At 21.1% G+C, this 27,421-nt stretch overlaps 1 protein-coding gene across 2 annotated transcripts in view; it reads right to left on the reverse strand.

Moving 5' to 3' along the window:
* Window positions 1-27,421, reverse strand: part of LOC145283840 (hephaestin-like protein) — an 84,596-nt gene that overhangs the window by 27,072 nt on the left and 30,103 nt on the right. For both annotated transcript variants that reach the window (XM_080132948.1, XM_080132949.1), the window contains exon 7: window positions 15,575-15,858. In XM_080132948.1, coding sequence (XP_079989074.1) covers window positions 15,575-15,858 — 284 coding nt within the window. The remainder of the gene's footprint in view (window positions 1-15,574; window positions 15,859-27,421) is intronic.

The raw sequence follows: 27,421 nt of genomic DNA on the forward strand, positions 1-27,421 counted from the left end.
TAATCGCTTTACAATTCAGTCACTTTGATATTTATTTATTTTTTTTTAAAATACTAACTGATTTTATACAAGTTGATTAGGTAGCTATTTTTTTATGCAAGTTGATTTAAGTTGTTATTAATTCAAAGAAGTTGCTTTTTTGTACTAGTTGATTTAGATTGCTATTTTTTCATGCAACTTTTTATACATGTTGATTCTCTATTAGTTTGTGCAAGTTGCTTTTTTATACCAGTTCATTTAGGTCGTTATTTTTTAATTTGCTTTTTTTATATATGTGTTGATTTAGTTTTCTATTAGTTCAGGCAGGTTGCTATTTTTACACATTTTGATTTAGGTTGCTATTTTTACACATTTTGATTTAGGTTGCTATTTTTACACATTTTGATTTAGGTTGCTATTTTTACATATTTTGATCTAAGTTGCTATTTTTACACATTTTGATTTAGGTTGCTATTTTTACACATTTTGATTTAGGTTGCTATTTTTACATATTTTGATTTAGATTGCTATTTTTACACATTTTGATTTAGGTTGCTATTTTTACACATTTTGATTTAGGTTGCTATTTTTACACATTTTGATTTAGATTGCTATTTTTACACATTTTGATTTAGGTTGCTATTTTTACACATTTTGATTTAGGTTGCTATTTTTACACATTTTGATTTAGGTTGCTATTTTTACACATTTTGATTTAGGTTGCTATTTTTACACATTTTGATTTAGGTTGCTATTTTTACACATTTTGATTTAGGTTGCTATTTTTACACATTTTGATTTAGGTAGCTATTTTTACACATTTTGATTTAGGTTGCTATTTTTACACATTTTGATTTAGGTTGCTATTTTTACACATTTTGATTTAGGTTGCTATTTTTACACATTTTGATTTAGGTTGCTATTTTTACACATTTTGATTTAGATTGCTATTTTTACACATTTTGATTTAGGTTGCTATTTTTACACATTTTGATTTAGGTTGCTATTTTTACACATTTTGATTTAGGTTGCTATTTTTACACATTTTGATTTAGGTTGCTATTTTTACACATTTTGATTTAGGTAGCTATTTTTACACATTTTGATTTAGGTTGCTATTTTTACACATTTTGATTTAGATTGCTATTTTTTCAGTATTTTTCAAAATTTTAAACACTTACTAATCGATGCATACTTTCTACTAAATTTCCAATTTCAGAAGACAATTTTCAAGCATAAATAAAAAAACAAATGCATATATTTCTTTTTTATGCGTTCAATGGAGAATGAAGAGAAGCGATTTTGTTAATTATTTACAACAAATTAAGGCACGAAAAATGTACAACAAAGCACAACAACTGCTCCTGCTGATTCTCTATTCGTGTGATATGTAAGCACAACAAATTTAGGTACAGCAATTCGTCATGAAAAGAAGCTTATTTCTATAGCAGCCACCAGATGAAACGACTATGACAAAAAAGAAATGATTATAACAGAAATTGAAAAAAAGATTATGTACAAACAGTCTGCACATATGTATAAAGAAATGATTTATTTTGTTGTTGAAAATGTAACAAAAACACTTTGTTTCTTTAAAAATACCTTTTTAAAAGAAAATCTCTTTTCTTTAAAATATTGTTTCTTTAAAAGCACCTCTTTTCTTTAAAAATACCTTTTTCTTTAATAATATTTCTTTAAAAATACCTTTTTCTTTAATAATATTTCTTTAAAAATACCTTTTTCTTTAATAATATTTCTTTAAAAATACCTTTTTCTTTAATGATATTTCTTTAAAAATACCTTTTTCTTTAATGATATTTCTTTAAAAATACCTTTTTCTTTAATATTTCTTTAAAAATACCTTTTTCTTTAATATTTCTTTAAAAATACCTTTTTCTTTAATATTTCTTTAAAAATACCTTTTTCTTTAATAATATTTCTTTAAAAATACCTTTTTCTTTAATATTTCTTTAAAAATACCTTTTTCTTTAATAATATTTCTTTAAAAATACCTTTTTCTTTAATAATATTTCTTTAAAAATACATTTTTCTTTAATATTTCTTTAAAAATACCTTTTTCTTTAATGATATTTCTTTAAAAATACCTTTTTCTTAATGATATTTCTTTAAAAATACCTTTTTCTTTAATGATATTTCTTTAAAAATACCTTTTTCTTTAATATTTCTTTAAAAATACCTTTTTCTTTAATATTTCTTTAAAAATACCTTTTTCTTTAATATTTCTTTAAAAATACCTTTTTCTTTAATAATATTTCTTTAAAAATACCTTTTTCTTTAATATTTCTTTAAAAATACCTTTTTCTTTAATAATATTTCTTTAAAAATACCTTTTTCTTTAATAATATTTCTTTAAAAATACCTTTTTCTTTAATAATATTTCTTTAAAAATACCTTTTTCTTTAATAATATTTCTTTAAAAATACCTTTTTCTTTAATAATATTTCTTTAAAAATACCTTTTTCTTTAATGATATTTCTTTAAAAATACCTTTTTCTTTAATAATATTTCTTTAAAAATACCTTTTTCTTTAATAATATTTCTTTAAAAATACCTTTTTCTTTAATATTTCTTTAAAAATACCTTTTTCTTTAATAATATTTCTGTAAAAATACCTTTTTCTTTAATAATATTTCTTTAAAAATACCTTTTTCTTTAATAATATTTCTTTAAAAATACCTTTTTCTTTAATATTTCTTTAAAAATACCTTTTTCTTTAATATTTCTTTAAAAATACCTTTGTCTTTAATGATATTTCTTTAACAATACCTTTTACTTTAATAATATTTCTTTAAAAATACCTTTTTCTTTAATAATACTTCTTTAAAAATACCTTTTTCTTTAATAATATTTCTTTAAAAATACCTTTTTCTTTAATGATATTTCTTTATAAATACCTTTTTCTTTAATATTTCTTTAAAAATACCTTTTTCTTTAATAATATTTCTTTAAAAATACCTTTTTCTTTAATGATATTTCTTTAAAAATACCTTTTTCTTTAATATTTCTTTAAAAATACCTTTTTCTTTAATAATATTTCTTTAAAAATACCTTTTTCTTTAATATTTCTTTAAAAGTACCTTTTTCTTTAATAATATTTCTTTAAAAATACCTTTTTCTTTAATAATATTTCTTTAAAAATACCTTTTTCTTTAATAATATTTCTTTAAAAATACCTTTTTCTTTAATAATATTTCTTTAAAAATACCTTTTTCTTTAATTTTTCTTTAAAAATACCTTTTTCTTTAATAATATTTCTTTAAAAATACCTTTTTCTTTAATATTTCTTTAAAAATACCTTTTTCTTTAATAATATTTCTTTAAAAATACCTTTTTCTTTAATATTTCTTTAAAAATACCTTTTTCTTTAATAATATTTCTTTAAAAATACCTTTTTCTTTAATAATATTTCTTTAAAAATACCTTTTTCTTTAATGATATTTCTTTAAAAATACCTTTTTCTTTAATAATATTTCTTAAAAAATACCTTTTTCTTTAATAATATTTCTTTAAAAATACCTTTTTCTTTAATAATATTTCTTTAAAAATACCTTTTTCTTTAATAATATTTCTTTAAAAATACCTTTTTCTTTAATGATATTTCTTTAAAAATACCTTTTTCTTTAATAATATTTCTGTAAAAATACCTTTTTCTTTAATAATATTTCTTTAAAAATACCTTTTTCTTTAATATTTCTTTAAAAATACCTTTTTCTTTAATAATATTTCTTTAAAAATACCTTTTTCTTTAATATTTCTTTAAAAATACCTTTTTCTTTAATAATATTTCTTTAAAAATACCTTTTTCTTTAATAATATTTCTTTAAAAATACCTTTTTCTTTAATAATATTTCTTTAAAAATACCTTTTTCTTTAATAATATTTCTTTAAAAATACCTTTTTCTTTAATTTTTCTTTAAAAATACCTTTTTCTTTAATAATATTTCTTTAAAAATACCTTTTTCTTTAATATTTCTTTAAAAATACCTTTTTCTTTAATAATATTTCTTTAAAAATACCTTTTTCTTTAATATTTCTTTAAAAATACCTTTTTCTTTAATAATATTTCTTTAAAAATACCTTTTTCTTTAATAATATTTCTTTAAAAATACCTTTTTCTTTAATAATATTTCTTTAAAAATACCTTTTTCTTTAATAATATTTCTTTAAAAATACCTTTTTCTTTAATTTTTCTTTAAAAATACCTTTTTCTTTAATTTTTCTTTAAAAATACCTTTTTCTTTAATAATATTTCTTTAAAAATACCTTTTTCTTTAATATTTCTTTAAAAATACCTTTTTCTTTAATAATATTTCTTTAAAAATACCTTTTTCTTTAATATTTCTTTAAAAATACCTTTTTCTTTAATAATATTTCTTTAAAAATACCTTTTTCTTTAATAATATTTCTTTAAAAATACCTTTTTCTTTAATAATATTTCTTTAAAAATACCTTTTTCTTTAATAATATTACTTTAAAAATACCTTTTTCTTTAATTTTTCTTTAAAAATACCTTTTTCTTTAATATTTCTTTAAAAATACCTTTTTCTTTAATATTTCTTTAAAAATTCCTTTTTCTTTAATATTTCTTTAAAAATACCTTTTTCTTTAATTTTTCTTTAAAAATACCTTTTTCTTTAATATTTCTTTAAAAATTCCTTTTTCTTTAATATTTCTTTAAAAATACCTTTTTCTTTAATAATATTTCTTTAAAAATACCTTTTTCTTTAATATTTCTTTAAAAATACCTTTTTCTTTAATAATATTTCTTTAAAAATACCTTTTTCTTTAATGATATTTCTTTAAAAATACCTTTTTCTTTAATAATATTTCTTTAAAAATACCTTTTTCTTTAATAATATTTCTTTAAAAATACCTTTTTCTTTAATAATATTTCTTTAAAAATACCTTTTTCTTTAATATTTCTTTAAAAATACCTTTTTCTTTAATGATATTTCTTTAAAAATACCTTTTTCTTTAATAATATTTCTTTAAAAATACCTTTTTCTTTAATATTTCTTTAAAAATACCTTTTTCTTTAATAATATTTCTTTAAAAATTCCTTTTTCTTTAATGATATTTCTTTAAAAATACCTTTTTCTTTAATAATATTTCTTTAAAAATACCTTTTTCTTTAATAATATTTCTTTAAAAATACCTTTTTCTTTAATAATATTTCTTTAAAAATTCCTTTTTCTTTAATATTTCTTTAAAAATACCTTTTTCTTTAATAATATTTCTTTAAAAATACCTTTTTCTTTAATGATATTTCTTTAAAAATACCTTTTTCTTTAATAATATTTCTTTAAAAATACCTTTTTCTTTAATAATATTTCTTTAAAAATACCTTTTTCTTTAATAATATTTCTTTAAAAATACCTTTTTCTTTAATATTTCTTTAAAAATACCTTTTTCTTTAATAATATTTCTTTAAAAATACCTTTTTCTTTAATGATATTTCTTTAAAAATACCTTTTTCTTTAATATTTCTTTAAAAATACCTTTTTCTTTAATAATATTTCTTTAAAAATACCTTTTTCTTTAATATTTCTTTAAAAATACCTTTTTCTTTAATAATATTTCTTTAAAAATACCTTTTTCTTTAATTTTTCTTTAAAAATACCTTTTTCTTTAATTTTTCTTTAAAAATACCTTTTTCTTTAATATTTCTTTAAAAATTCCTTTTTCTTTAATATTTCTTTAAAAATACCTTTTTCTTTAATTTTTCTTTAAAAATACCTTTTTCTTTAATATTTCTTTAAAAATTCCTTTTTCTTTAATATTTCTTTAAAAATACCTTTTTCTTTAATAATATTTCTTTAAAAATACCTTTTTCTTTAATATTTCTTTAAAAATACCTTTTTCTTTAATTTTTCTTTAAAAATACCTTTTTCTTTAATATTTCTTTAAAAATTCCTTTTTCTTTAATATTTCTTTAAAAATACCTTTTTCTTTAATAATATTTCTTTAAAAATACCTTTTTCTTTAATAATATTTCTTTAAAAATACCTTTTTCTTTAATAATATTTCTTTAAAAATACATTTTTCTTTAATATTTCTTTAAAAATACCTGTTTCTTTAATATTTCTTTAAAAATACCTTTTTCTTTAATATTTCTTTAAAAATACCTTTTTCTTTAATAATATTTCTTTAAAAATACTTTTTTCTTTAATAATATTTCTTTAAAAATACCTTTTTCTTTAATATTTCCTTAAAAATACCTTTTTCTTTCATAATATTTCTTTAAAAATACCTTTTTCTTTAATAATATTTCTTTAAAAATACCTTTTTCTTTAATATTTTTTAAAAATACCTTTTTCTTTAATATTTCTTTAAAAATACCTTTTTCTTTAATAATATTTTTTTAAAAATACCTTTTTCTTTAATAATATTTCTTTAAAAATACATTTTTCTTTAATATTTCTTTAAAAATACCTTTTTCTTTAATATTTCTTTAAAAATACCTTTTTCTTTAATAATATTTCTTTAAAAATACCTTTTTCTTAATAATATTTCTTTAAAAATACCTTTTTCTTTAATTTTTCTTTAAAAATACCTTTTTCTTTAATATTTCTTTAAAAATTCCTTTTTCTTTAATATTTCTTTAAAAATACCTTTTTCTTTAATAATATTTCTTTAAAAATACCTTTTTCTTTAATAATAGTTCTTTAAAAATACCTTTTTCTTTAATATTTCTTTAAAAATACCTTTTTCTTTAATAATATTTCTTTAAAATATTTCTTTAAAAATACCTTTTTCTTTAATAATATTTCTTTAAAAATACATTTTTCTTTAATATTTCTTTAAAAATACCTTTTTCTTTAATATTTCTTTAAAAATACCTTTGTCTTTAATGATATTTCTTTAACAATACCTTTTTCTTTAATAATATTTCTTTAAAAATACCTTTTTCTTTAATAATACTTCTTTAAAAATACCTTTTTCTTTAATAATATTTCTTTAAAAATACCTTTTTCTTTAATGATATTTCTTTAAAAATACCTTTTTCTTTAATATTTCTTTAAAAATACCTTTTTCTTTAATAATATTTCTTTAAAAATACCCTTTTCTTTAATTTTTCTTTAAAAATGCCTTTTTCTTTAATATTTCTTTAAAAATTCCTTTTTCTTTAATATTTCTTTAAAGATACCTTTTTCTTTAATAATATTTTTTTAAAAATTCCTTTTTCTTTAATAATAGTTCTCTAAAAATACCTTTTTCTTTAATATTTCTTTAAAAATACCTTTTTCTTTAATAATATTTCTTTAAAAATACCTTTTTCTTTAATATTTCTTTAAAAATACCTTTTTCTTTAATAATATTTCTGTAAAAATACCTTTTTCTTTAATAATATTTCTTTAAAAATACCTTTTTCTTTAATAATATTTCTTTAAAAATACCTTTTTCTTTAATAATATTTCTTTAAAAATACCTTTTTCTTTAATAATACTTCTTTAAAAATACCTTTTTCTTTAATAATATTTCTTTAAAAATACCTTTTTCTTTAATATTTCTTTAAAAATACCTTTTTCTTTAATAATATTTCTTTAAAAATACCTTTTTCTTTAATAATATTTCTTTAAAAATACCTTTTTCTTTAATATTTCTTTAAAAATACCTTTTTCTTTAATATTTCTTTAAAAATACCTTTTTCTTTAATAATATTTCTTTTAAAATACCTTTTTCTTTAATATTTCTTTAAAAATACCTTTTTCTTTAATAATATTTCTTTAAAAATACGTTTTTCTTTAATATTTCTTTAAAAATACCTTTTCTTTAATATTTCTTTAAAAATACCTTTGTCTTTAATGATAGTTCTTTAACAATACCTTTTTCTTTAATAATATTTCTTTAAAAATACCTTTTTCTTTAATAATACTTCTTTAAAAATACCTTTTTCTTTAATAATATTTCTTTAAAAATACCTTTTTCTTTAATAATATTTCTTTAAAAATACCTTTTTCTTTAATATTTCTTTAAAAATACCTTTTTCTTTAATAATATTTCTTTAAAAATACCTTTTTCTTTAATAATATTTCTTTAAAAATACCTTTTTCTTTAATTTTTCTTTAAAAATACCTTTTTCTTTAATAATATTTCTTTAAAAATACCTTTTTCTTTAATAATATTTCTTTAAAAATACCTTTTTCTTTAATATTTCTTTAAAAATACCTTTTTCTTTAATAATATTTCTGTAAAAATACCTTTTTCTTTAATAATATTTCTTTAAAAATACCTTTTTCTTCAATAATATTTCTTTAAAAATACCTTTTTCTTTAATATTTCTTTAAAAATACCTTTTTCTTTAATAATATTTCTTTAAAAATACCTTTTTCTTTAATAATATTTCTTTAAAAATACCTTTTTCTTTAATATTTCTTTAAAAATACCTTTTTCTTTAATATTTCTTTAAAAATACCTTTTTCTTTAATAATATTTCTTTAAAAATACTTTTTTCTTTAATAATATTTCTTTAAAAATACCTTTTTCTTTAATATTTCTTTAAAAATACCTTTTTCTTTCATAATATTTCTTTAAAAATACCTTTTTCTTTAATAATATTTCTTTAAAAATACCTTTTTCTTTAATATTTCTTTAAAAAGACCTTTTTCTTTAATATTTCTTTAAAAATACCTTTTTCTTTAATATTTCTTTAAAAATACCTTTTTCTTTAATAATATTTCTTTAAAAATACCTTTTTCTTTAATAATATTTCTTTAAAAATAGCTTTTTCTTTAATAATATTTCTTTAAAAATACCTTTTTCTTTAATATTTCTTTAAAAATACCTTTTTCTTTAATAATATTTCTTTAAAAATACCTTTTTCTTTAATAATATTTCTTTAAAAATACCTTTTTCTTTAATTTTTCTTTAAAAATACCTTTTTCTTTAATATTTCTTTAAAAATTCCTTTTTCTTTAATATTTCTTTAAAAATACCTTTTTCTTTAATAATATTTCTTTAAAAATACCTTTTTCTTTAATAATATTTCTTTAAAAATACCTTTTTCTTTAATAATATTTCTTTAAAAATACCTTTTTCTTTAATAATATTTCTTTAAAAATACCTTTTTCTTTAATAATACTTCTTTAAAAATACCTTTTTCTTTAATAATATTTCTTTAAAAATACCTTTTTCTTTAATATTTCTTTAAAAATACCTTTTTCTTTAATAATATTTCTTTAAAAATACCTTTTTCTTTAATAATATTTCTTTAAAAATACCTTTTTCTTTAATTTTTCTTTAAAAATACCTTTTTCTTTAATATTTCTTTAAAAATTCCTTTTTCTTTAATATTTCTTTAAAAATACCTTTTTCTTTAATAATATTTCTTTAAAAATACCTTTTTCTTTAATAATATTTCTTTAAAAATACCTTTTTCTTTAATAATACTTCTTTAAAAATACCTTTTTCTTTAATATTTCTTTAAAAATACCTTTTTCTTTAATAATATTTCTTTAAAATATTTCTTTAAAAATACCTTTTTCTTTAATAATATTTCTTTAAAAATACATTTTTCTTTAATATTTCTTTAAAAATACCTTTTTCTTTAATATTTCTTTAAAAATACCTTTGTCTTTAATGATATTTCTTTAACAATACCTTTTTCTTTAATAATATTTCTTTAAAAATACCTTTTTCTTTAATAATACTTCTTTAAAAATACCTTTTTCTTTAATAATATTTCTTTAAAAATACCTTTTTCTTTAATAATATTTCTTTAAAAATACCTTTTTCTTTAATTTTTCTTTAAAAATACCTTTTTCTTTAATATTTCTTTAAAAATTCCTTTTTCTTTAATATTTCTTTAAAAATACCTTTTTCTTTAATAATATTTTTTTAAAAATTCCTTTTTCTTTAATAATAGTTCTTTAAAAATACCTTTTTCTTTAATATTTCTTTAAAAATACCTTTTTCTTTAATAATATTTCTTTAAAAATACCTTTTTCTTTAATAATATTTCTTTAAAAATACCTTTTTCTTTAATAATATTTCTTTAAAAATACCTTTTTCTTTAATAATATTTCTTTAAAAATACCTTTTTCTTTAATTTTTCTTTAAAAATACCTTTTTCTTTAATATTTCTTTAAAAATTCCTTTTTCTTTAATATTTCTTTAAAAATACCTTTTTCTTTAATAATATTTTTTTAAAAATTCCTTTTTCTTTAATAATAGTTCTTTAAAAATACCTTTTTCTTTAATATTTCTTTAAAAATACCTTTTTCTTTAATAATATTTCTTTAAAAATACCTTTTTCTTTAATATTTCTTTAAAAATACCTTTTTCTTTAATAATATTTCTTTAAAAATACCTTTTTCTTTAATAATATTTCTTTAAAAATACCTTTTTCTTTAATAATATTTCTGTAAAAATACCTTTTTCTTTAATAATATTTCTTTAAAAATACCTTTTTCTTTAATATTTCTTTAAAAATACCTTTTTCTTTAATAATATTTCTTTAAAAATACCTTTTTCTTTAATAATATTTCTTTAAAAATACCTTTTTCTTTAATATTTCTTTAAAAATACCTTTTTCTTTAATATTTCTTTAAAAATACCTTTTTCTTTAATAATATTTCTTTTAAAATACCTTTTTCTTTAATATTTCTTTAAAAATACCTTTTTCTTTAATAATATTTCTTTAAAAATACCTTTTTCTTTAATATTTCTTTAAAAATACCTTTTCTTTAATATTTCTTTAAAAATACCTTTGTCTTTAATGATATTTCTTTAACAATACCTTTTTCTTTAATAATATTTCTTTAAAAATACCTTTTTCTTTAATATTTCTTTAAAAATACCTTTTTCTTTAATAATATTTCTTTAAAAATACCTTTTTCTTTAATATTTCTTTAAAAATACCTTTTTCTTTAATAATATTTCTTTAAAAATACCTTTTTCTTTAATAATATTTCTTTAAAAATACCTTGTTCTTTAATAATATTTCTGTAAAAATACCTTTTTCTTTAATAATATTTCTTTAAAAATACCTTTTTCTTTAATATTTCTTTAAAAATACCTTTTTCTTTAATAATATTTCTTTAAAAATACCTTTTTCTTTAATAATATTTCTTTAAAAATACCTTTTTCTTTAATATTTCTTTAAAAATACCTTTTTCTTTAATATTTCTTTAAAAATACCTTTTTCTTTAATAATATTTCTTTTAAAATACCTTTTTCTTTAATATTTCTTTAAAAATACCTTTTTCTTTAATAATATTTCTTTAAAAATACCTTTTTCTTTAATATTTCTTTAAAAATACCTTTTCTTTAATATTTCTTTAAAAATACCTTTGTCTTTAATGATATTTCTTTAACAATACCTTTTTCTTTAATAATATTTCTTTAAAAATACCTTTTTCTTTAATATTTCTTTAAAAATACCTTTTTCTTTAATAATATTTCTTTAAAAATACCTTTTTCTTTAATAATACTTCTTTAAAAATACCTTTTTCTTTAATAATATTTCTTTAAAAATACCTTTTTCTTTAATATTTCTTTAAAAATACCTTTTTCTTTAATAATATTTCTTTAAAAATACCTTTTTCTTTAATAATACTTCTTTAAAAATACCTTTTTCTTTAATAATATTTCTTTAAAAATACCTTTTTCTTTAATAATATTTCTTTAAAAATACCTTTTTCTTTAATATTTCTTTAAAAATACCTTTTTCTTTAATAATATTTCTTTAAAAATACCTTTTTCTTTAATAATATTTCTTTAAAAATACCTTTTTCTTTAATTTTTCTTTAAAAATACCTTTTTCTTTAATAATATTTCTTTAAAAATACCTTTTTCTTTAATAATATTTCTTTAAAAATACCTTTTTCTTTAATATTTCTTTAAAAATACCTTTTTCTTTAATAATATTTCTGTAAAAATACCTTTTTCTTTAATAATATTTCTTTAAAAATACCTTTTTCTTTAATATTTCTTTAAAAATACCTTTTTCTTTAATAATATTTCTTTAAAAATACCTTTTTCTTTAATAATATTTCTTTAAAAATACCTTTTTCTTTAATATTTCTTTAAAATACCTTTTTCTTTAATATTTCTTTAAAAATACCTTTTTCTTTAATAATACTTCTTTAAAAATACCTTTTTCTTTAATATTTCTTTAAAAATACCTTTTTCTTTAATAATATTTCTTTAAAAATACCTTTTTCTTTAATATTTCTTTAAAAATACCTTTTCTTTAATATTTCTTTAAAAATACCTTTGTCTTTAATGATATTTCTTTAACAATACCTTTTTCTTTAATAATATTTCTTTAAAAATACCTTTTTCTTTAATAATACTTCTTTAAAAATACCTTTTTCTTTAATAATATTTCTTTAAAAATACCTTTTTCTTTAATGATATTTCTTTAAAAATACCTTTTTCTTTAATATTTCTTTAAAAATACCTTTTTCTTTGATAATATTTCTTTAAAAATACCTTTTTCTTTAATAATATTTATTTAAAAATACCTTTTTCTTTAATTTTTCTTTAAAAATACCTTTTTCTTTAATATTGCTTTAAAAATACCTTTTTCTTTAATATTTCTTTAAAAATACCTTTTTCTTTAATAATATTTCTTTAAAAATACTTTTTTCTTTAATAATATTTCTTTAAAAATACCTTTTTCTTTAATATTTCTTTAAAAATACCTTTTTCTTTAATAATATTTCTTTAAAAATACCTTTTTCTTTAATAATATTTCTTTAAAAATACCTTTTTCGTTAATATTTCTTTAAAAATACCTTTTTCTTTAATATTTCTTTAAAAATACCTTTTTCTTTAATAATATTTCTTTAAAAATACCTTTTTCTTTAATAATATTTCTTTAAAAATACATTTTTCTTTAATATTTCTTTAAAAATACCTTTTTCTTTAATAATATTTCTTTAAAAATACCTTGTTCTTTAATAATATTTCTTTAAAAATACCTTTTTCTTTAATAATATTTCTTTAAAAATACATTTTTCTTTAATATTTCTTTAAAAATACCTTTTTCTTTAATATTTCTTTAAAAATACCTTTGTCTTTAATGATATTTCTTTAACAATACCTTTTTCTTTAATAATATTTCTTTAAAAATACCTTTTTCTTTAATAATACTTCTTTAAATATACCTTTTTCTTTAATAATATTTCTTTAAAAATACCTTTTTCTTTAATGATATTTCTTTAAAAATACCTTTTTCTTTAATATTTCTTTAAAAATACCTTTTTCTTTAATAATATTTTTTTAAAAATACCTTTTTCTTTAATAATATTTCTTTAAAAATACCTTTTTCTTTAATTTTTCTTTAAAAATACCTTTTTCTTTAATATTTCTTTAAAAATTCCTTTTTCTTTAATATTTCTTTAAAAATACCTTTTTATTTAATAATACTTCTTTAAAAATACCTTTTTCTTTAATAATATTTCTTTAAAAATACCTTTTTCTTTAATATTTCTTTAAAAATACCTTTTTCTTTAATATTTCTTTAAAAATACCTTTTTCTTTAATAATACTTCTTTAAAAATACCTTTTTCTTTAATATTTCTTTAAAAATACCTTTGTCTTTAATGATATTTCTTTAACAATACCTTTTTCTTTAATAATATTTCTTTAAAAATACCTTTTTCTTTAATAATACTTCTTTAAAAATACCTTTTTCTTTAATAATATTTCTTTAAAAATACCTTTTTCTTTAATGATATTTCTTTAAAAATACCTTTTTCTTTAATATTTCTTTAAAAATACCTTTTTCTTTAATATTTCTTTAAAAATACCTTTTTCTTTAATAATATTTCTTTAAAAATACCTTTTTCTTTAATTTTTCTTTAAAAATACCTTTTTCTTTAATATTTCTTTAAAAATTCCTTTTTCTTTAATATTTCTTTAAAAATACCTTTTTCTTTAATAATACTTCTTTAAAAATACCTTTTTCTTTAATAATATTTCTTTAAAAATACCTTTTTCTTTAATATTTCTTTAAAAATACCTTTTTCTTTAATAATACTTCTTTAAAAATACCTTTTTCTTTAATAATATTTCTTTAAAAATACCCTTTTCTTTAATAATATTTCTTCAAAAATACCTTTTTCTTTAATAATATTTCTTTAAAAATACCTTTTTCTTTAATAATATTTCTTTAAAAATAGCTTTTTCTTTAATAATATTTCTTTAAAAATACCTTTTTCTTTAATATTTCTTTAAAAATACCTTTTTCTTTAATAATATTTCTTTAAAAATACCTTTTTCTTTAATAATATTTCTTTAAAAATACCTTTTTCTTTAATTTTTCTTTAAAAATACCTTTTTCTTTAATATTTCTTTAAAAATTCCTTTTTCTTTAATATTTCTTTAAAAATACCTTTTTCTTTAACAATATTTCTTTAAAAATACCTTTTTCTTTATAATATTTCTTTAAAAATACCTTTTTCTTTAATAATATTTCTTTAAAAATACCTTTTTCTTTAATAATATTTCTTTAAAAATACCTTTTTCTTTAATAATACTTCTTTAAAAATACCTTTTTCTTTAATAATATTTCTTTAAAAATACCTTTTTCTTTAATATTTCTTTAAAAATACCTTTTTCTTTAATAATTTTTCTTTAAAAATACCTTTTTCTTTAATAATATTTCTTTAAAAATACCTTTTTCTTTAATTTTTCTTTAAAAATACCTTTTTCTTTAATATTTCTTTAAAAATTCCTTTTTCTTTAATATTTCTTTAAAAATACCTTTTTCTTTAATAATATTTCTTTAAAAATACCTTTTTCTTTAATAATATTTCTTTAAAAATACCTTTTTCTTTAATAATACTTCTTTAAAAATACCTTTTTCTTTAATATTTCTTTAAAAATACCTTTTTCTTTAATAATATTTCTTTAAAATATTTCTTTAAAAATACCTTTTTCTTTAATAATATTTCTTTAAAAATACTTTTTTCTTTAATATTTCTTTAAAAATACCTTTTTCTTTAATAATATTTCTTTAAAAATACCTTTTTCTTTAATAATATTTCTTTAAAAATACCTTTTTCTTTAATAATATTTCTTTAAAAATACCTTTTTCTTTAATAATATTTCTTTAAAAATACCTTTTTCTTTAATAATATTTCTTTAAAAATACTTTTTTCTTTAATATTTCTTTAAAAATACCTTTTTCTTTAATGATATTTCTTTATAAATACCTTTTTCTTTAATAATATTTCTTTAAAAATACCTTTTTCTTTAATAATATTTCTTTAAAAATACCTTTTTCTTTAATAATATTTCTTTAAAAATAATTTTTTTCTTTAAAAGCACCTCTTTTCTTTAAAAATACTTTTTCTTTAATATTTCTTTAAAAAAAATGCATATATTTTTCTTTTAATATACCTCTTCTCTTTAAGAATACTGTTTTCTTTAAAAATACCTTTTTCTTTAATCACTTTTTTTTCTTGAAAAGAAGAGAAAAATATGCAAATTTATTCAACAATATATAAACATAAACTGCACAACTTTGGAAAAGTGTGCTCTTTGAGTGACATCAGATACAGTGCTATGCTAAATCCGTTCTTTTCATTTGTTAGCATAATTAGCTGAAGCAATAAAAACTTACTGTATCTATCCTGTCTTTTGTAGTCAGAGCCTTCACTGAATTTATCATAGAAAAGCCCGTAGGGATGAATGGAGTATTTTCGATCGGCTTTGTTGTAGAACTCAACTTTTACCAAATCACCAACAGATGCTTTTATAACCGGCCCCAAAAAACCAAGGTGTTCTTCCTCTTTGGATCTTTGTTTGCGAACTGAAAAAGTTCCATCCGTGTATTCTTGGTAAATAGCTTTTACATAACGCCCACCAATTCTGTGCGCACCATTTTGGAAAAATACTTTGGAATCACTGAATAAAAAAAGCAAATTTACACGTTTTGATGTTTAACTTTAAAAAATCAATTTTATTATAATTTGATGTTTTGAAATTAAAATGCAATAATATATGTTGTATATAATAAATAAAGTGATGACTGTACTGACAATGCAGACGTTCAAGTGTAACGTGAACAGATATCTCGCTGCCAAACTCCCTATATAGCATCCCTGTAAATTTGGTCTCAAATAGTAGCCCTTTACGACAAAATGGCACTATGCCTTGTTTGGGGTGACATAACAGTAAAAGAAATAGATCAAAAAAGATATATATATACCAGTTATGGAAATATATATGACAATTAAGCTACAAATAAATTTCTGTATTTTACCTTGGAATCCTTACGATGGTGAAATGCAAAAAAATTCTATGTAGCTTAATTGCCATATATTTTCATAGCTTTCTGCCTAGCTCTACTCATATATTGAGTAGTATTGAAGTAAATACTGAAAATCGATACATAAAATATTATATCTCCTTATAAAATTTTATGTGTAAATAATTATGATTATATATATATACATATATATATATATATATATATATATATATATATATATATATATATTATGTTTTTTATTATTACAACCTTAACTGTAGTAACTTAATTCATTATAAATTGTTTTTATCTTTCCATATTGTCAGATGATCCAAGTTAAAAAAAAGAAAAGATATGGTTTAAACCAAGAGAATGGAAGTAAGGGAAAGAAAGGGGGGAAGCAATAAAAAAAATTATATAAATTAAATTAAAAATTTGTAAAATTATAAAGATAAGACAAGGCAAGAGAGAGGGAAAAGAAGAAAAGAAAATAAAGAAGAGAAATAGATAATTGAGTGTGTCAAAAAATGTTTGTTGGGTTCTGGATGATGACCTGCACGTGTTTCAAAGCCGAAATGTCAGTAATTGTTTACGACGGCGGTGGGGGGGGGGCACAGAAAGGATACACACACATATATATATATATATATATATATATATATATATATGTTGCGGGACTAACATGTGTCGATGTTAATCTTGCAAATTCAAAATAATAATAATAAAAAATCAAGTGTAAAATGGAGTTGAACAATCAAGCAAAGATGACTGAGATGGATGGATAAATTAAATACAAATTTTTTTTTTAAATTGTAAATTAATGAAAAGAGAAGATAGGAAAGTTTTTTAATTGAATGTCTTTTCCTGTGACTGAGGTAATTAAATGTTTTTATGTAATGAAGAAAACAGTTCCGCGACAGCAGTATAAAAAGTTTTTCATATAATGAAAAAGACAGTTCTGCAACTGAGGTATAAAAAGATCTATATGTGATGAAGTAGAAAAGTCCTGCGACTGAGGTAATTGAATTTTTTTTTTTATGAAATGAAACAATCAAGAAAAGTCCAGTGACCGAATTAATTTAATGTTTTTTTTTATCTATTGAAATAATCAAGAAAAGTCCTTCGACTGGGGTAATTGAATATTTTTGAAGGAGACAAGTAAAAGTTCTCGGTTAGAAATAATGAGTCTCTTTTAAGAAGAAATAACAATATAAAAGTCTATCGCTTACTTTAGCCAAGAGATAGAAAAGGTAAAAAAAATCCATTAAGAATAAAAAGTCCATCTTCACGTCGAGAACGAATAATGGTGTGGTGCACACATGGTTAACGTCTGCGGCGACGGAGTCAAACAGTCTGCTTACGGTGAGCTATGTGTGCTGATGTTGACTGCTCATTTGGGTGCAAAAATGCCCTTTTTGTACCCCTCCGACCAGCTCCAGAGAACATTAGCTTCTGCTGATATTTTGGCGTTTGGAAATTTGTAAAAGAAATTATATTCTAAATTTTCTCATTGGCTGGTTGTGTCACATGACCTGCTTTCAACTACGTACGCCAAAAATATGTTATTTTCACTTTTGTTGTTTTGGGAAAAGTGTGTGGGAGTATTTAAAATTGAGCCATTGCTGAACAAAAACTGTTTATACATCCGCGCACGCGCGCAACTGGGTTTTACTGTTGAGGCAGTGCGCCATTGTTTTGTTTTGAGTAGAGTCGTCGTGCCAGCGGCGGAGCTACGATATATATATATATATATATATATATATATATATATATATATATATATACACACAAGAACAAAGAATTAATAAAGCATGTTAAAAACATATTTAATTTTCAAAAAGGAGACACGAATTAAGCGGATGGTCCTTAATCCATGGACTTTCGGAAGAAAGTAGGAATTAGCAAAATGTGGAGTCAGATTTTGCTTGCATAGTATTTAATGAAACTGCAAGTGAGCTATAGAGCTTACTTGGTAAAAGTTAAAAAATAGAGGGGCAGAGGGACTGGGGAAAAAAAAGAAAAATGATTTCACATAAGTGGATGGTCGAGTGAAAAGTAAAATATCCAATGACGGCAAAATCCAAGAAAAGTTGGTAAAAGTCAGGTATCCACAAGTAAAAATCCGAAAAGTGTTTTAACAAAATCAAGGAATAGATTGATAGCAACAAATAGTGTATTTCATCGTTAGTTAGAATTGTTTCAAGACTATTCGGGCAAAATCAAACATTGTGTCATTTGAAAATTTTTAACAAGAACAGCCTTTTATCAGACTTATTGAATAAAAAACACATTATCAATGAACAGTATGGAGTTCATTTTCCTTATGTGGAAAAACATGGGAAAATATGTGACCTGAATCTCATCCTTCAAAAGTTTTTTTAAAGAGTTATATATTTACCTATGTTCGTATCTCTATTTTAAAAATTTCCAATCAAATGATCTGACAACATTACCACTAATTACCTATGTTCACTTAATATATTTTACTAATACTATTTATTAATTTCTTAAATTAAATTTCTTTATTTAATTTAAATTATTTTTTTAATCCGGACCAATCAGCTAAGACTTCAGCTATATTGTTTTGATTCTATGTTAGTTTCATATCTGGAATCTGCTTTGTTTATTTACAAAAATATCGGCTAACCTATTTGTGTAATTTCAAAAAGCGGTTTTAGTTTAAAACTTATTCCATAAGGAAAAAAAAATTAACATTGGTCTCATTCTTCATTTCAAATTAAGGATCTAAATTTATTTATAATTTTTATTTTCTTTCGTTCTTACCTCTTAAGATTTACCATTACAGGATATTTCAAGCGTTGAAAGGGAGTTAACTCTGTACGTTCAAAATTTTAAAGGTTTTGATGAATTATAAGTTACCAAAATCCTAATATGTATTCTTAACGTTGAAAGGGAGGTAACCCAATACATTCGATATTTTATTGTGTTTTCAAAGTTCTAATTTTGGCAAATTCCTAATATGCATTTATGATTTATTCATTAATTACACAAAAAACCAATTAAATCTAGGCTAACCTATTCAAATTATAAGTTTATAATGCATATCTTAATCGTGATACTGATTTTATTACCAAAGATTTAACCTACATTTGCCATCCAGCCATAATTTTCTGAAGTTATGTATGGATCTAATTCAAATAATATCAATTCAGGAGTTAAGCTCTGAAATATTTATCTAATAATAATAATACATATCCTAATTATAAGTATTCTAATTAATATATTATTTAGCTCCACGTACGTTTTATTCCAATAAAAGTGTAGGTCCACCTTGGTTTTTGGTTTTTGGATTTAGTCGTTCAGAACAAGACTATTATTAAATAAGCTAGGATTTTTCAAGTTTTACTGATCTGAAAACAGTATCAATTAATCCCCATTCTTTAATTACTAATAATGTTTTTTTTGTTTTTTTTTTTAAATTTATATTGCTAATCTTTGTTAAACTATTTTATTGATCGAGAAAATTTGGAATACTATTAGTAAGACTATATATATATATATATATATATATATATATATATATATATATATATAAATGTAACTCTTGGTTCATTCGCAATTAATTGTCTAAAAAACCACTGGACAGATGGCTTCCACGTTTTGGTATAATATGTTTACTATATCCATGTGTGTTTTCTATGATAAATAGGTAGGTTTCTTTGTACAGATAGGCCATTTTTTTTATTTAGGGACAATTATTTATTACCGCTTCCTGTCACATGGCCAGTGTTTCTAATTTAGCGATTTTCCTGCTAGATCTGGAGATTTCGTTTGCAATCTAGCAGGAAATTCTAGAAAATCTGGAGATATTTCGCACCCACACACTCGCAAGCGCTTGAAAATACTTTAAAACATAAAATAAATTCATTCATGTAAGTAAAAAAAAAAAAGTAGCATTTATTGCCTTTGGTAACAATTATTTATTGATTATTTGGGGTTTTTTTTCACCTTCTTTTCAGCTAACCATTCTTAAATCTTGCTATAAAATCTATTTTTCCAAGTACATTTTAGGTGGGGGGTGGGCATTCCAACCTTCGAAGTTTAGTTTAAAATACGAAATTTAGAAGTATTTAGTCGAAAATTGTAAAAAGCAAGAAACAACAGCAAAAAAAAAAAAAAAAAAATTATATCAATACAGTAGAATTTAATTATCTACCAACCTAAATACTTTTAACATGCTAAAACAAAGTTTTTTTGTTTTTTTTTATTTTTCTAATTTCAAAATATGTTGCACCATTATTGTGATGTTTAATTTGCAGTATATTTCAATTTAACTTTTATTATAAAAAGTTTGAGTTTATGATTTGTTTCGTGCAAAAAAAAAAAAAAAATACCCTCTCTGAAAAAACAGGTAAAACTAGCTGATAAAATACGGGAGCTAACCGCTTCAATATAATTCCAGAAAAATATAGTGAGAAAACACGGAACATTTTATATATTGCATATACTATATTTATAATTTTTTTAGTGTAGGAAGTTAAAATAGGGAGGGGTTTTTTTTGGGGGGGGGGGGAATTAGCAATTTATGAAAATTTCAGATGATAAAAGTTAAAAATCTAGCGATTTTCTGGAGATTTCTTTCTCCTGATCTCGCGGGTTTTTTAAAATCTCAGTTGCCAACACTGCATCACTAAAAAAAACACTACAGGCTTAATGTAAACAGAATGTGTTTACAATATCGGTAAATTTTCAATGGGTTTAATCACATGATTATTGATAAATTAACCGCACGTGGTCGCTTTCCTATTAAATATTCATCGAAAAATGTTAGGTACAGATAAAATGAATGCCGACACTCAAAGTGTATAAACATTTTGACCCCTCCCTTTACTTAAAAATTCACCAAAAATCAGGAAATTAACCAATTTTAATGAAAATTGCAGTATTTATCAAATAATGATTGCAGAATATAATGAACTAATTATTTTTACTTAACTCTTTGTGAAAATGTTTTATTTTGTTTAAACAAAAAATACCTTTACTAAAGTTATGGTTTTCAGTAGTAAATAAAAAACGCAAGAATTTATTTTTGCTTTTTTTAAAGCATCGTAATTTGTAACAATAAAACATAATTTTTACAGTAACATTACGAAAAAAGCCCCTAAAGTCCTTATTAATGAATTTGATATAACTCGAAGAAAAATGAATTTTCGCATACTATTCAGGAAATTAAAGATTCAATTAGATTCCTATTTCAGTCACCTAAATTATTTAGGGTGAAATGAGTTTAGGAATTTATAGCCAAACCTAAATATTTTTTTTTTTTTTTTGCTTAAAAAAAATACCATTAATACAGTAAGTTAGGTAAAATTTGCATAGAATGCTCTGCTTTACGGTTGTTGTAAAAATGGAACGGAAATTTGAATTTCGTTCCCTTTTAAATTCGGTACATTTTTACATTACGTCCAACTCATTGTTCACATTCGACACATCAACTTTTATAGCTTTTCGGGTATGCTGGCAAAGTTAGGGGTGTCTATTCCGAAAGCCGTTCTTAACATGGGTAGATTGGTAGGTGTGTCAGAAATTTCGTGAAAAATAGTGAATAATTCCACCCCGTTTTTCCAAGCTTATAACTCCTCGAAAAATGTAACTCAAGCCCTAATTTTTTTCAATTAAGGGAGCAAGGACCAAGGTTTCATTAAAAAAAAAAAAAACAAACAAACAACGTGTTTTTTTTTTTTTTAAAAGGTTTTAAACTTCGGACTTTACAGGTAAATTTCTAAAAAACACTACTTTTTTGTTTTAAATTTGAATATATTATTTATTGACCTTTTCTCTTCAATTTGTGATATATAACACTTTGGTGAGTAAATTATTTACTTTTTAATAGACATTTAAAAATGGGAGGCGTGAATTATTCGACCTCCTGTCTTTCCAAGCTTATAACTCATTGAAAAATGTAATTCAAGCCCTAATTTTTTTTCAATTGAAGGAGCAAGGACCAAGGTTTCATAAAAAAACAAAAACAAAAGAAAAAACAAACAACGTGGTTAAAAAAAAACAGGTTTTAAACTTCGAACTTTACAGGTAAATTTCTAAAAAACACTACTTTTTTTGTTTTAAATTTGAATATATTACTTATTGACCATTAATATTATTATTCAATTTGTGATATATAAAACTTTGGTGAGTAAATTAATTATTTACTTTTTAATAGACACTTGAAAATGGTGGGGGGGGCGTGAATAAAAAAAAACGTTTGTCTAAAATATTATATTCGGTTTATTGGAAAGGGCATAAAATTTCACATTGACCCTGAAAATATCGTAAAAATAGAATCAATAGAAAAATTTTGATAGATTTTTAAAGCTTAAAAATTGAAAAATATTGAGTTCGTAAAATTCATTAGTTTTTTAAAAAATAAAAAAAAATATTTCTATTACTTTTAAAACAACTTTATTAGTTTATTTTGGAAGTATAATCCATAAAGAAAATAAACAACCCACTTTTAATAGAGAAATTACGAGATTTTTATATTTTATTCGCAGTTTCGTGATAAGGGTGTCAAAAATTCTGATACATCTACTAAATTGGAGTGTTTATTCGTTGTAAACGTACCCTACAACCTATAAATGTCGACATTTCCAATGTGAATGGTAAGCTGGACTTATGTAAAAAATAACAAAAAGATATACCAAACTGACTTTTTCGTTTAAAAATGGAATTATTTCCCTTTCGTTATTAACTTTTTTTTTTTTTTTTTAATAAATATTTTGTGTTTTATATACATAAAGTACAATTGTTGAATGTTACTGTTTTGATTATATTCGTTTGAGGGGGGGGGCACAATTAAAAAATTAAGAAAGATTAAAACGAAGCAAAATTTAAGTTTCCGTTTCATTTTTACAACAACTGTAAAACAGCACATACTCAGCAAGTTTTATCGTAATTTATAAGCATTATGTTGAAACACTAAATCAACATTTTATTTATTTTTTTGCATAATTAATGATGGAAGTATTTTTCTGTTTATTTTCTGAACATATGTTAAAAAAAAAAAATAATTTGTACATTCTCTTGAAAAAAAGAATCAAATTTTTCTCTATTTTCACATAACTATTTACAGTGTTCATGTAAAGCATTCATCTGTTCTTTTTATAATAAAAATTCCGTTTTCAAAGAGAAACGTTTACTGACAAATTTCTTTAAAAAAAAAAGTGCAGGTTTTCCTGAAAAAACAACTTTCACCTCATTTATGGTAAAAAATTAATCTTTTTTGGGGAGAAAAAATAACAACTTTTATTGATTAAAAAAATTGCAAAAAATAATAAAAGTAAATAAACGAACAAAATGCAATTTTTCTTGGGGAATGTGTTCCATTTTAACAAACTGAACCACAGCAACGCGTGGCCGGGTACAGCTAGTATATATATATGATATAAAGCTGAATGTGTGTGTGTGTGTGTGTGTGTGTGTGTGTGTCTGGTCACGAATAGGCTCCTATATGGTTGACTATTTTAAAAAACTGATTACATATAATGATAGAAGATATATCGAGACACAGGAATGGGTATGTTTGATCTGGCAGAACGGTGGTTCATTAAAACTGTGGGGTCTGCGTACATGCCTGGTCCACATAGTATGGAAATAAAAAATTGAAAAATTATAAAAAAAACGTTTACAAGTGTTTTTGATATAGATGTACATAAGAATACTTTGATAAGTATGCTTTAACTTAAATAGGGATGGTATAATAAAATTGTCAGGTCTGCGTTCGCGCCTGGCCTCCATAGAATGGAAATAGGCACAAACTTTAATAAAGACTTTTCATATCTATCTGCGTAAGTATACTTTGATAATTATGTTTCAGTTTGAAGAAATATGGTATAATAAAATTATGGGGTGTTCATTCCCGCCTGACCTCCAAAGAATGGAAATATGTCACAAAGTTTAACAAGGTTATTTTTTATATAGATCCACAGAATATTGTGATAAGTGTTCCAGTGTGAACAGGTATGGTATAATAAATTATGGGGTTTATCTATTTTATTTTTACTTTCATCATATTTTGCTTTGGTTTTGATACCCCCAAATTTACAACCGTTCCTACAACCCTATCATACTTTCATAAATCAGAGTCCATTTTCTGTAGGCTGTTTTTGAACCCAGTCAATGACGGGTACTTTTGCTAGTATATATATATATATATATATATATATATATATATATATATATATATATATATATATATGAGCAAACAGTTAATAAAATATGTTAACAAACACTTTGAAATGAGTTAAAACCATATTTAATCTGAAAAGAAAACACTAGATAAGTGGATAGTCCTTAATCCGCGGAGTTTCGAATAAATACTTTCCTTCTCATCAGAGGGTAGGAATTAGCAAAATGCGGGATCGGATTTTGCATGCAGAAGTATTTGATGAAACAACAAGTAAGTCAAAGATCTTACTTGAAAACAAAAAAAGTGAAGCAGAGGGAATATGGTAAAGAAAAAGATGATTACACACGAATGGATAGTCTGGTGGAAGATAAAAAATTCAGTGACGGTAAAATCCAAATGTAAAACTTCAAGAAAGTTAAAAGAATTTCCATTTGTACAAGTAAAATCCAAGGAAATCCCGTAATTGGGAGAAGATCGTCCATAATAATCCAAAGGCAGAAATCCATGGAATAATTCACAAAAATGTGTACAAGGAAAAAAAGAAAAGATTCCAATAATATTAATAAAAGAAAAATAAGATGTGCTTTTCACTCTACTACCGAGACATAAATATAAATAAGAAAGATCTGGGAAGAGAAAGAAGAGAAAAAAAAAATGATGATAAAGTTAAATATAAAATAAAGGGAAACAAAAGTTTATATATATATATATATATATATATATATATATATATATATATATATATATATATATATATATATATATATATATATATATATATAAAAAATTTGGATTTTTTACCCTTCACCGGACTATCCATTCATGTGAAATCTTTTTATCATTTTTCTTTTACCTCCTATTCCCCTTATCTCACCCTTTTTTTTTTAACCAAGTAAGATCTGTGACTTACTTGTAATTTCATTAAATACTTTTATATGCAAAATCCGATCCTGCATTTTGCTAATTCCTGCCCTCTGATGAGAAGGTGAGTATTTCTTCGAAACTCCGCAGATTAAGGACTATCCATTTATCTTGTTTTTCCTTTTTTAAAATTAAATATGTTTTTAACTCTTTTTCAAGATGTCTTTTAACATGTTTTATTAATCATTTGTTCATATATATATATATAATTATTACACAGTCAAGCAATGTTGCAGCTCACAAGAGCCATGGAAGCCAACAAACTAGAAGTTCAAGACATGAGTTTCACCCTTTTTTGGGCTTATCAGTTGAACACATCAAAATTTGGGTTTTGAAATCTGAATCTCTTGCAAGCGAGGCAAGTACTCTGCTAATTAAACAACCACACCATACACACGAAAATCTATTTACTAACACACATCAAGCAAATTACAGCAAAATTCGATTATGGAATGTACATACTAGTGTTGGGACAATTAATCGGAATCAGAAAAATCGGAACTTTTTGGGGTATCGGAATCGGAAAAATTTGAGCCTATTTTCTGATGCCAAAACCGATTCATTAAATTATCTTTTTTATTTGATTTTAATTTCAGAAACATCTTCCACTGCTTGTAGTAATAATCAAATAATTATTTCTTGATTTAAACTTCCAGTAAGACTAGAATCTCTAGATCATCCCCCTCACGAGTGTGTTTTTACGTTTGAGAAAATATAAGCAAATTTAGATGTGCTTTTTATGGTAATCGGGACAAAATAACACTTTCATAGTAAAATATTTAGAGATTTATAAAGAATCGGAATCGGGAATTGTATCAGAATTGGGAATTGTATCGGAATCGGGGAAAAATATTGGAATCGTCCCATCACTAGTACATACTTCATCTCAAACAAGAGGTGTGGTTATCCAACCACTGAGAAACCAAGCTGATATCTTACAAGTAGGATTTTGGCACTTGCTAGTATGAAGTCATTCAACATGCCAATCTAGCGAGCAAATTGATATTAGAATTTTCAGAATGTGAGAGTTGATATAATTATTTCTACACGCAAGCAATGTTGCAACTCAAGCGTGATTGTGAATGATCTATACCATATCTCACATCCTGAAAATTCTAATATTAATTTGCTAGGTTAGCATATTGGATGGCATCATCCTAGCGAGTGTAAAAATCCTACTTGTGAGACATCAGCTTGGGTTCTCATTGGGTGGATGATCACACATTTTGTTTGAGACAATGTAGGTACATTCCATAGTCAGATTGCAATGTAATTTGCTTGGTCTGTGTTTGGACATTTTGGGGTACTCTTGCATAATTTGACCCGGATTCTCAGGAATTCCCGTCAAGCATGGATTGGGCTAGACCGGTAATCATCGATTTAAGCCGAGCATTGTAACAGATACAGACTAATTTAAAAACTAACAAACCAAACAAAAAAACAAAAAAAAAAAAAACAAATGCAAATAATCAAAAACAAAAACCTACCTTTAAAAGAATGAAAATATTTTTATTTTTTTCTTCTTTTTTATTTTTGCAAAAGATTTATCAGCCAAAAGTGTTTTCTTTTTTATTCAAGAAAAGATGGAAGTTTTACTTTTTATTTTAACCGTAAATTGTTAGGTGTAAGTACAAGTTTCCAGGTCAAATTATGCGAGAGTACCCTTTTTTTTTTTTAACCTTTTTTTGTGTGCGGCGTGGCTACTCAAGTGGCAGAGTACTCACCTCGCATGCAAGAGGTTCGGGTTTCGAATCCCGAGTTTTGATTTGTTCAACTGGTAAGCCCAAATAAGGACGAAACTTGAGTCTTGGAGTTCCGGTTTGTTGGCTTACATGGCACTTTTGAGCAGTGACGTTGCTTGACGGTGGAATAATTATATAATCTTTCATATTCTCTAAATTCATATATATATATATATGTATATATGTTTTTCCATCATTCACACTGAGGAAGATCGAAGGATCGGTTGAAAATTATGTACTTTTGAAAGAAATATTCTTGTTTTTTTTTTCAAAAAACTTGTATTCCTACACGTCAACACATAGGAAATAAATACAGAAAAGTTATAAACAGTTATACATTTTCATATTGATTTTTTATTCATATATATATATATATATATATATATATATATATATATATATATATGT

This window comes from Euprymna scolopes, chromosome 8 (assembly GCF_053919585.1).
Source record: "Euprymna scolopes isolate OS-2025 chromosome 8, ASM5391958v1, whole genome shotgun sequence".
Lineage (NCBI taxonomy): Eukaryota > Metazoa > Mollusca > Cephalopoda > Sepiida > Sepiolidae > Euprymna > Euprymna scolopes.